The following is a 12,164-nucleotide window of genomic DNA, read 5'->3' as shown; positions in this document are numbered from 1 at the left end:
CTAACCTAATTCAAAATCTCGCATGATAATACGTACTAAGACTACTAACCTACTACATAATATACTAATAAGAAATCATTACCAAAAGATTACTGAACTCAAAGTAGAATACCTCCATTATTTTGTTTTCAATAATATAAAGTGTTTACAATAACTAATTTTTTAAATTTAGACGTACGTAATGAAGAATATGATCACGAGCAATATTGTTTAGTGCTTGTAATTCCTTTTCAAAATAGTGATAAGTTGTACGTGTATGAAATTCTTATCAAAATTATAATTATATTCAAAGTAGTGTATGTTATCAAAAATTAATTCAAAACCTAAGATATATAGAAGCCGCTAAATCATATAAGTATTTTAGAGCTAGTGTAATTAATGAATGCATTATACAATCACCAACTTGATCATGTTTTTATTTAAAATCGAGCATGACTCACATACCACCTAACCCCCTTCGTGCACTACCTAGTACTTGTATTCTACTAATTATAATATTTTGTAAAGATAATTTAAATGAAAGATACATTATATTATTTGTCCTTGTAATTGTAGAGTTGTAGCTTAGTCAACTTCAAAATTATTTTGAAGATATAACAATCAAATTTGTCTGTTGGATTAGACAAATAATGGTATTTAATTAATCAACTAAGTTTTGACACTATTAGCATTACATGTCTTATAATGCTTTCATAGTGCATCTAAATCAACATTGTCTAAAGATGAAATATGACTTTATTTGTGTTTATTTGTGATTTAGGCAATTTCCACCATCAAATTAAGAATCAACTTTGGAATTATTTTCTAGATAATAACTATCAACCTTGTCAATTGGATTAGACCAAATAATGAAATCCACACGCAATTTTGATAGTGATTTAAAACTAATTAAAATCTTTTTTAAAGGGTTTTTGCTGACTATTCTACACATGATAATAACTTTTTGGCTAAATTTTCATCCCAAGTCCTTAGTAGGCACATTACTAGTCTAAATCACATCATTAAGATTGCCTATCAACAACTTTCTTTATTTTTTAATAATTAAATACATGAATATAATATTAGAAAATATTCTTCATGGATTAAAAAGTCCACTATATGTATTTTTGATGAAGTCAACAATAATTGGATTTTTCAAATGCTTAGTCTAGTTTGTTTACTAATTTCCTAATTCGACTAAATTGTAACATGTTTTCTTTTATTTATCGAAATTGTAAATTTTGTAAATATTATATACGTAATTTAAGTTATGAAAATATTGAGCTGTCCTTTAAATTTATTATTATTATTATTATTATTATTATTATTATTATTTCACAGTCTTTTAAGTTATGTATAATTTAAGCATTTTAAAATGGATACTATATGGCATATATTTATATAATCTAATTATTATAAATTCTTAAGTGCATACTATTCACAATCTTGCAACTACATAAAACAATTTTCTTAGGGAGTACAAAATAACCAAATTTAAATTTGTCAACTAAAAAAGTCATGATTATTTGAATGCAAAAGGCGGGTGCTTCATGACTATAGTACTAAAAAGGTGCCAACATTTTATGCCATTGAAATAGTGCAACTTTAGGACATTACCACTAGTTACCTAGTAGCAATGAAAAGATCTAATAGGACATAAAATAAGTGCCAAGTGTAAAAATCAATTTAAATAAAAACAAAATACCAGTAATTATATAAAAGCAATATCACCTAATTTCCAATTTATTTGTTGTGCATGGTGGTGCTCTTCACGAGGGCAATGTATAGTCTTCTTCCTTATTTTGATCATGTAGTTGGAAGTTTCCTTTGCCCTCTCTCTAGTGTTTTTCTCTAGTATTGGAAACTTCCAACTTTTGAATTGATTTGAGTGAAAACATTTTTGTTTCCACCATCATTTTTTGACATTATACATGAAGCATATGCTGTATTGTATATGTTTCTTTCCGACCTACCTTCTGTTGTTAAGTTTTACACACACTCACAAATTAACTTATTCTTGTATATATGTTCGAATGTGTAAAAAGATAAAAGTAAATGCATTATCTTATGTAATAAATTGTATTGCTAAAGGTTAAGGGGATCCTTAGCTTGATGATGCGAAAAGAAGTTTTAATTTCCTCATCTATATGTTTTGTATATGCGTATATAATATAATACTTCTTCTGTATAGATATTTAGATTAAACCTTTCTTATTCAATGCATAATTTCATTTGAATATCTTTAGTTATAAACGAATAAAACTATAAAAATTTGATATATTAAAATTATACAGTAAGACAAATCTAATGTGATCTTTAATAACTATATTTTTCTTAAATTATAAAATAAAAGGTAAAAGTATAATTTATAAATAGTGCAAAAACTAGAATTGTTTGTTGTAACTTATTAAAGAAAACTGAGGAATAAATAATTGAAGAACTATAGTTGTACATTCTTTTTGGGGTTTGTTAATTTGATCTGAAATTGTTGATGCTAGCATTAATCATTATTACTCGAGTCAGTTATGTTCCACCTTCCAAGCACTAGCTGTTTAGTCTGTTTTATTTGAACTATTTCTTCCTCACGGTCTCACCCACTATAATCCTCTTCATTTTTTTTCATTTATAACTAACTACTAAATTCTCACTTCTAACTTTCTAATTAAGGCTATGATTTAATAATTTTTATTATATAAATTAGATATTAGATATAAAGTATATATTAGATGCCAAATTAGTTAATATATCGGACAATATATGTATCCCACCTTATATATATATTTTATACATGAGGTGTTAAAAGATTATAAAATTGACATATATGCGCATTTTTTGATCGATCTTTTTCAATATTTAAATTAGTGCGACTATGATATCGAATTGGACCCTTTCTTGATGGAGGTCATGGTACCATTGATCCAACATAATTTAAGATGTTGAGCATGCATGTCAAAAATGTAGACCACATATGTTGTAGTTGCCCATGCGATAGATACATGCACGGTGTCAATGTATTACAATGTCAATGAATAATTCCAAAATCTTTGATCAACTATTTAATTTGGGCTAATGTTCATGGAACATTCTTTTCAAAATCATTGTCAATGTGCTATTGTTGTTCATTCATCACTAAACACATGTACATGAAGGAAATAAATAAAGTAATACTTCTTATAATAAATGAAATTAGCATATTACTCATTTTAAAGGCTTAATATATAGTAAGAGATCATTTTAAAATTCATTTTAAAGGCTTAATATATAGGAGGACTATTATTAATTCGCGTAACACTGTTGAGGGCTTGTGCTCCCAATTAAAATCTCCTAATTGAGTATAAATGAATGACAACAAAAGTAAAAGTATCCCATAACAAAATTTTGATAAAATTATGTCCAAATTATAATCTCTTCTTCTATCTAATAGGATAAAGGAATCAACATGCATTGACATACTTAACATACACTAATTTACAATGGAGATCCTACAATCAGAGAGTAGATAGAAGAAACCTAAATAAATTATCATGTCGTACTTGTCACATATCAATAGGAGACTAATCGATAGCCAACTCGTGAATCCCAAGATTGTAAACAATGGAAATTGATGATATGCATAAAGAAGTTGATAGAGTAATGTGAGTTATAAAAGCATCATATATTTTTTGGTGTTTAGAGAGCCACAAAGGGCGGGGGTGAGAATCGATCCCAATATTTCCTAGAACCGGGAGGGAAGCTCTAACCTCTTGAGCTCTTCCTCACTCTCTTATAAAAGCACATATATTATATGCAATAATGAAAATACAAATCTATGGATAGTTAAGAGAACTATAATGGATAGGAAAGGGGAAGGGATGAGATAATAAAGAATGGGAAGAGAAGACAAAGGGATGGAAAATAAAGATTTTAAAAATAGAGGCAAAGATAAAAGGAAAAAAAAAAATCAAAAGAGAAAATTAATTGTATTTTTCTAAATAAATTGTAGCTTGATATGTCTTACCAAAGAAAAAAAAAATTGTAGCTTGATATAGATAATATAATTTAAAATTAAAGAGTTTTTTAATAGAAAAATACACATGTATATATACTATAAATACATTAAAAAAAAGTCTTCAAAAAATAAAATAAAAAACATGATAGAAATATTACAAGTTTACACGTATTATAGTATAAAAAATAGATATTTGAATTATAAAAATGCACATGCATTTTCGTATGTGGCTGGTCACACTGTATGACTCGGGTTGTTTGGTCAAGGGTTACTCGGTCGATCAAGAATTACTTAATCCATGTTTTGGTATGTGTTAATTTGTGATATAATGTGGCTGATCACCCAAAAAATGCGCTGATACAAGTTTCCTACCATGTCATATATATGGAGTAATTTATTTTAAACTCTAAAATTTTATGTAAGAAGATGGTAACCTTTTTTTTTTTTAAAAAAAAAGGTGAATCCCTAATCCAATTGTTATACTACCTCCGTTTCTTTTTAGTTGACACGTATTCCTTTTTAAGAAGTTTCTTTTTAGTTGACACGTTTCCTTTTTGGGTAAATTTTTTACCTTGCATTTATAAGGTACCCCACTTGTCTTTTCATTCTCTATCACTCTATCTCCTCTCCTTAATATATGTGCCTAAATCAAACGCGTTAGCTAAATAGAAACGGAGGAAGTACTTCGTATGAAAACAATATTTTTTAAAATGGGGCCTAAAATAAAGAGGATTTAAGTGACTTTTACAAAATAGAGTTATGTAACGGCGTTAAGTTCTTAAAAAAAACAAAGAAAGAAAAAGAGTAAGAATTGACTATAAATAAACAACGGCACGACAAACCACAGGTTTAAGCCTTTTTCTCTCTCTTCTTTCTCTCTCCTCCTAAATCCCACCACTCTCAGAAAAATACTCCCTTTTTACCCAAAAATATTAAAACAAAATCAAATATTTTTCACCAATTTATTGGGTTTTTTTTTTCATTTGAGCAAGAGAGAGAAACAGGAGAAAACAAGCTTAACAAAAAAAAAAAAAAAAAAAAAAATTATCAAAGCTTGAGGTTCGAGATCTTTCTCAGATCCGAGCTCCAAAGCGTAAGTTCATATTTCTCTTCTTTCTTTTATTATTTTCTTCATTTTTATTTTTGTTTTTGTTTTATGTTTTTATTTTTGTTTTATGTTTTTATTTTTGTTTGTTTTTGTTTGCAATGCTGCTTGATCTATCATGATTTATCTTTTAATTTTCTGGGTGTAATAAAGTTTTTGTCTTTCTCTTCTACATTTCTTGGATTTTTCTAATTTTCTCTTTTTATTTAAAAAAAATTTAATACGAGTATAATTTTCTAGCTCTGATTTCCCTATTTTTTTTTTTCCATTAAATTTGAAAATTAATTTTATGGAATAAGAGAATTTAAGCTCAACATTTCTCCTATTTTTATTTTTGATTTTTGCTTTATCTGGGAATTTTTTAGGATTTATATTCTTTTTACCATGTTTTTCTTGTACAAATTTATCTGGGTTTTGAATATGTTTTACTTTTTTTATAATTAAAGGAGGTGATTCTGGGAAAGCAGGGGAAGAGGGTACAAATAAATGGAATATTCATGCATTTATCTTTTTAAAGGAATTTCATTTTCCCCCTTTTTATTGTCAGATTTTTTATAATATTATTAAATTTTTAAGGATTGAGTTAGATTTTTCATTGGGTCCTAATAAAACCTCTCATTGTCTGCCTAAAATAATTGAGTTGGCAATTTTTGTTTGTTTTATTTGTTTGTTTTGGTATAAATAATTTGTTTGTATTTTTTTGGCATATGGATAATTTAATTTCTTTTCTAATGCTTTATTGTTTCTTAAGTTATGATGATTATGTGTTTGATCTAATTGCTAATTAGATTGTGCTAATTTTCTTGATTATGATGTCTAATTTTGAATTAATAAATTTGTTTTACCTTTCGAAGTCAGATTAGACCAAGTAAAACCCTGATAGAATTTCGGAATGATTCTTTCATACTTTTTTAAACAATGAATGATTACTGTTGAATGAAATTGATGGCATTCACGTCAAAAAAAAAAAAAAAAACAATAAAAAACAAAAAAAAAAAAAACAAGAAATTGATGGCATTTGAAGCATTCATACTTCTTTTTTATAATAAAAAAAATTTCTGTTTGGCAAGAAAAAAAAAGGGAGGTGAAGGGGGTTGAGAATATGAATTTTAGGTAAACAGAAAGTAATACTTTTATGTTTTTACCATATGTTTGTTGGGGTTGAGGATATGAATTTTAGGTAAACAGAAAGTAATATTTGTATGTTGTTTCAAAAAAAAAAAGTAATACTTGTATGTTTTTACCATATGTTTGTTGAACAATAGTTGAGCCATATGCAAAAATATATTTATCTGTTCTAAAGTCACCACAAGTCCACAACGTCTTTCATCGTCCCGACCAATTGTGGACTTTAAGTATTCGGAGTTCTATGGCATTTTTTCAATTGTGGATTTTTCTCTCGTTTTTGGGATGACATGGTGTTATGGATTATGCATTGCGGTTTTTTTAAAAAATATTATTGGGGATTATGTGGTGGTCATGGATCATCCAATAATTGGTTGCTAAACGTAGGACCTTTAGTAGTTTAGTGTTTGCTATGTATCCAAAACACTTAATTCTAATTTCATTTCCATCTCATTCCCCCTTGGCCCCTTTACACATTATACATTTAAAAAATTACGATGAAAGTGTATCATTGGATATAGAAAGGAAGGTGATGAGGGTTATTGACAAGAATATTTTGGGAGCATTTGATATTGAGAATGGTGTGTTGTGTTTAATAATTTTAAATCTAACATGTGTGTTATTATGAGCAGAAGTTTAGCTGTATTGTTGATATTTCTTCGGAGATCTTTACTTGGGACATTGCTAATAGCATTCTTTTAATGTTTTTGTATACCATGACTTAATTGAAAGAATGGTTTTTAAGAATTCTGAGTAACTCCGCTTATGTTAGTTACTACACTTACTAGTATAGGAAGATGCTCAAGATGTATGTGTATATGCTTTCACATCTCTGTTTCTTTGCGATCTTATCATTAAGTATATGTTTCCTATACAAATTAAATGTTCAACATATTGCACACTTTTTCGTGAATGTGCTGGTGAACTAGATAGGCTCAATAATATTTGGTGGTAGCGTTTTTACTTATCTTCTATCAATATGAGACTCATTCTTACCAGGAGATATAACAGTATCATTTTTCTGATTGTGTAATGTGCAGTGTAATGGGAAGAGAGGTTACAGGTGTACGCATAGAGCAAAATAAGTCCTCTTTTGCCAAGGTAAAGCCAAAAGTCTCTGTTGATTCAGACCAGGAGGCAAATCCTAAAGCACCTGAAGGTAACATTGAACTAAAGGATTGTGAAGTGAAGGAATGCACCTCAGAGGTCCCACGTGCTGAAACCAGCGGTGAAAATCAAGAGGTTTTGGCCATCAAGAGCATCAATTTCGATACTGAAAAGCTTGATATCAAGTCTCCTATAGCTGAGGATCAGAAAATGAGCTCCCCCGATAAAGCCACATCTGGAACAACAGCTGCTGGAAACTTAAAGATGAACTCTCCTCAGAAACCTACTAATGTTAGAGTTGACAAGCAAGTGTGGGAGAGTCCTAGAGCGGCTGAAACTCCTGTTTCTCCATCTCCAAGCAATCCAAAGTCTCCTACTTCTTCACGAAAATCACAGGTGACTAATTGAATTCAGTGCTTAATGTGGTTGTGTCATCTATTTTAGAATTTCTCGTATAGCTTTTCTCAACTCATTTGATCTTGTCGAAGTAGAAATTTATATATATCTGTCCTGCTGCTCACGTGCTCTATATCAGATAATAATTTGCAAACTTGTCACCTTGATTGGTTATGTCCTTTTGCATCAACACTTTAGAATTGGCGAGGAGAAATTTGGGAGTCTTCTTTTCACCCTCTGAAAGCTTCTCAACAAAGAAGTCTTGTTCATGTTGTTATTGTTATGATGGTGACATAGTAGAACATATATTTGCCCAAGTTACTTCACATCTGCATTATTAACTTTCAATAGTGTTGGGGCTGCTTGAATATTAGATAGCTGGTTGAATTGCCTGAAAGGTTTTGAGTTGAATTAAGGAATTGAAATGTTTTCGTAACCAACTTTTAGTGAACTTTTGCTGGTTTGGCTCGGGTTGGTTTCAGTTAAAGGAAAAAAACTATTCTGTTATCAGCTACCTGGGTTGGGTTTTGGTCGGCCTAGCTTAATAAGTTAATATGCAGGCTTAAAGTGCATTTTCAAGAAACGTTTCATTATTTATGGGCTTTCTAGAATGTTGATTAGGATTTCCTCGGGCGGGTCGCTTTAGTTTTGTTAGGGTTTTGGGTTGGTTCAGTGTTACCAGATTATGATGTATATTGATTAGTCAGAGGGTCATGACTCTTATGAATTGTACATTGTTCATTTTCGTTTCCAAATTTTGTGGAATTGCACTTGATCAATATGAAAGTTTAGAAACCTGCTTACAGTTACAAGGTTGATGCTTGTTTTGCAGCCGACTACCCCATTTGTAGCAAGGAGGTCTTTTGCAGATGACGATGACAATTGGTCTGTGGCATCTTCGTATCCTTTCTTTTAACTAAATCAGTTTGTCTTTGTAGATTTATCCAGCTGTTTGAAGTCCTTTCTCGGTTGAACCTCATGAGAGGATTGTTGGTGATTGTAGTATCTTATATGTGTCAACTTTTTCATGTCACCCCCCCCTTCTTTTTAATGGACCCCATCTATTTAGAACTGAGAAATTTGAAGCTTATTAGTTATTACCACAACATCAATGCTTCTGCATTTGTTGCAATTGCCTTAATTCGGTTTCTGGCATCTAGTCAAAGTGCAACTTTTTTCTGCCGAGTTTACAAAGTCAAATAAGATACATTTGGAGTTGTTCTTGGGACTGAATGTTAAGTATATGGCTATTAGCAGTTTCTATTCTTTATGTAGGCTTTTGCTTTAGGAGAGAGTCTCAAAAGTAGTCTTCTTGTTATAGTTTGAATTGTTCACTATGTTGCTAGTCCTTGACCAACCTTTAATAGAGCACGGACTACAAGATCCAGAACTACTGTCGGTGTAGCTCCTACATTCACCTGTACTGATCGTTTGGAGAAACGAAAAGAGGTACTTGTGATGAGACTGAGATCTCATTTGATGTATATTTTATGTTTAGAAATATTCCTAAGTTATTTTGATTTCTCTTTTCTAGTACTATGCAAAATTGGAGGAGAAACGCAAAGCTTTAGAAGCAGAGAAACGGGAGTATGAAGCTAGGACTAAGGTAAATGCCCATTTACCTAAATGAAGTTTAAAGAGTTGTGTTAAATTGGCTAGATAATAGATATGGATTATTGACCGTGTGTCGATATTTTGTTTTTGTTTACTATCAATTTCAGGAAGATGAAGAAGCAGCTATAAAGCAACTTAGGAAGAACATGATGTTCAGGGCTAATCCAGTTCCCAATTTCTATTATGAGAAGCCTCCACCTAAGAAAGAGCTTAAGAAGGTACATGTCACTATGTTTTGTTTTTCATTCATATCTTAGAATCCAAGTCTAGGCTAGATGGTACAGCTGCAATCTTGTTTTGTTTTGTGTTCATAAGCTGTCGACTTTCTGCAGCTGGGTCTGGGTTTTCCAATTAATTTTATTTTTGATTTTTTTTTTGTTGTGTTTCGTTGCTGTCACTAAATCGTCCGAAGTCTACTTCTCATGCTTCATTGGCTGGGCCATACTGTGAAGTAGGAAGTTGGCATTAGGGTGTCTATGCCTCAGCTTCCTTTTTTATGTCCACTACTAGCCTTGATTCTTTCGCTTCATTTATGTTCTCAACCTTTTGTTGCATTGAAAAATGCAATTTTTTTTTTCTTTATTTATTTAGCTCATGGCATCAATAATGAAAAATTTAATTTTGCAAATTAGAATCCCAAGTTCTGGCCTGTTTTTTTCTACAATGTCAACTTCTTGGAATATTCTGGCTTTAAGTATGGCCTTAGCGTCCTAGTATATATTCTTTATTCGTAGCACCAAAGATACAAAAAAGAAAATCATCTGTATTCTCTATGTTTAGCACAATTACTGAATGGTTTTCGATTTTGAAATGCAATCAAATGTGAGATTTGCCATGGACCTTCTATTGGTGCTTTGGATTTATATCAAAGTTTTGTGCCCTTTGAATTTTATTTTCTCTTTCATTTTAGATAAACCTCTTCAAGTTCTCTTCTCATCTTTCGGGTTATAGATCTGATCGCTAGGCAGTAAAATAAAATTTGCTTTCTATTTCTCTTTCTCCTTGCTGAAAAATAGTAAACCAAGATGCATGCCTTTATTGACTCTATAACACGGTTGATTCTCAGAGTTAATGTACAAAAGTTTTTGAGGGTACAACTAACTTACTTGCATCTTCAATTGGTATCCTAGCTTCCTACAACTCGTGCTGTGTCACCTAAATTTGGACGCCGAAAAAGCTGCAGTGATGCAATCAGCTCCCCGTCTGAGGATAAGAATAATGTACGTGCATCAAGGCGCAGCCTAGGAAACCTGAGAGAAAGCTCTTCTCCGAATAGCTCTACTCCTAAGAAGAAGGATCCGCTAGTTAAGAGTCGGTTGAAGCAAGTGAAGGAGACCACCAAAAACACTCCTACTAAAATTACAGAGAAGAGCAGCCCGGATATTGCTGTTCATTCTTAATGGATCAGTAGGCTTACTTGTGGAATCGTGTGGGTCGAGATTTTGGAATTCCTTGGCTTTTTAGCGTTTTTATTCCTTTTTTTGCTCTTTTTCCCGAAGAATAGGTACCGGAAAGGGAAAGATGGAAAAGAAAACACCTTCACTAGGGAAAAGAAATTCCTTTCCTTTTCTCTCAACCTTGATTATTTTTCGACTGACTTGTTTCCCGTGTTTCTTTTTTCTTTTGTGTGACATGTGTTGTATATCTCTGTAACTTATATTAGTACATAATGTATACCATTAAAAAGTCATTAAGTCCTTGTATTTTCACTTGTTTGATTGTGGGATTAATAGGGATGTGATCTAACTATCTGTTAACACAGAATTATTGGTTTGGCATGCCTTTTTTGTCTTGTACTTTCATGTTCTGCATTAATATCCTGTCTTTGATTTTACTCGCTCGTATAATATATGCTTTCATGAATTTCTGTTGTTGTTATCATCAGATTTTCTGACTGAAGTTGTGTAATTTTACTGCGTGATGCTAATGTAAGCTCAGTGTTCGTTCCATATATTCGAAGTTACATATGATTTTACCTCTTTTGGTTCAGAATAAGAAGCCTTCTCAGTCTCTCAAGGGAAAAGCTTAAACTGAAAGGCATTTTCATTAGTTTCATGGACAGCTTCTGCTACAAAATTAGATTACCGTGGCTGAAGCAGCTAATGACATTCCTTTGTAACTTGTTCTAAACTTCTAACCTCCTTTTAAAACTATAATGTTTCACTATTTTCGTAAAATCTAACTAAATTTTTTTTCTTGAATTACAATTTTTTTTTTTTTTAATACTCCGTAATTTTTTTGATGAGTATATATATATATATATATATATATATATATATATATATATATATATATATATATATATATATATATATATATATATATATATATATATATATATATATATAGAGAGGAAAGCTCATGTAAGAACCCTCCTCTATATAAGAACCCAATCTTATATAAGAACCAATCTCAGCCCTTTATTAGTTTTGATCTAACCATCTAAAATGATTCTTTAGTAATGGCATTTCTGTAATTTTGAGAATTTCGTATTTAGAACATAGAAAAAAAAATTTAGAACATAGAAAAAAAAATTTAGAACATAAGTAGAAAAAGTTTAGAACATAAGCAGAAAATTTTAGAACATAAGAAAAATAATTTGAAAGATAGCAAAAATTTAGAACATAAACAACCAAAAAAGTTAGAGCATAAGAAAAAATAATTTAGAACATAAGTTGAAAAAAATAATCGTAGCATAGGTAAAAATTAATAACATAATCTGAAAAAAATAATTTATAACATTAGAAAATATTTAGAACATAAGCTGAAAAAATAATTTAGAACATAAACAACCAAAAAAGTTAGAACATAAGAAAAAATAATTTAGAACATAAGTTGAAAAAAATAATC

The 12,164-nt window shown here is 30.4% G+C and overlaps 1 protein-coding gene across 1 annotated transcript; it reads left to right on the top strand.

Moving 5' to 3' along the window:
- The first annotated feature begins 4,813 nt into the window (after positions 1–4,813).
- Positions 4,814–11,090, top strand: LOC145604536 (protein WVD2-like 3). Its single transcript, XM_081660424.1, has 7 exons — positions 4,814–5,060; positions 7,238–7,700; positions 8,533–8,600; positions 9,068–9,149; positions 9,235–9,306; positions 9,422–9,532; positions 10,445–11,090. Exons 2-7 carry the CDS (start codon positions 7,242–7,244, stop codon positions 10,712–10,714), a joined length of 1,062 nt encoding a protein of 353 aa, XP_081516550.1. The 5' UTR covers positions 4,814–5,060; positions 7,238–7,241; the 3' UTR covers positions 10,715–11,090.
- Positions 11,091–12,164: the final 1,074 nt, after the last annotated feature.

Source organism: Chenopodium album, chromosome 22 (assembly GCF_948465745.1).
Source record: "Chenopodium album chromosome 22, dcCheAlbu1.1, whole genome shotgun sequence".
Taxonomy (NCBI): Eukaryota; Viridiplantae; Streptophyta; class Magnoliopsida; order Caryophyllales; family Amaranthaceae; genus Chenopodium; species Chenopodium album.
The sequence above is the reverse complement of the archived record's forward strand: the minus strand, read 5'-3'. Positions and strand labels throughout refer to the sequence as shown.

Bases quoted from the DNA above. Each gene is read 5' to 3' on its own strand.
- LOC145604536 (XM_081660424.1), top strand. From the start codon at position 7,242: ATGGGAAGAGAGGTTACAGGTGTACGCATAGAGCAAAATAAGTCCTCT. The intron at 9,150-9,234 runs GTACTTGTGATG...TCTCTTTTCTAG, and splicing joins GTTTGGAGAAACGAAAAGAG to TACTATGCAAAATTGGAGGA. The intron at 9,533-10,444 runs GTACATGTCACT...TTGGTATCCTAG, and splicing joins CTAAGAAAGAGCTTAAGAAG to CTTCCTACAACTCGTGCTGT.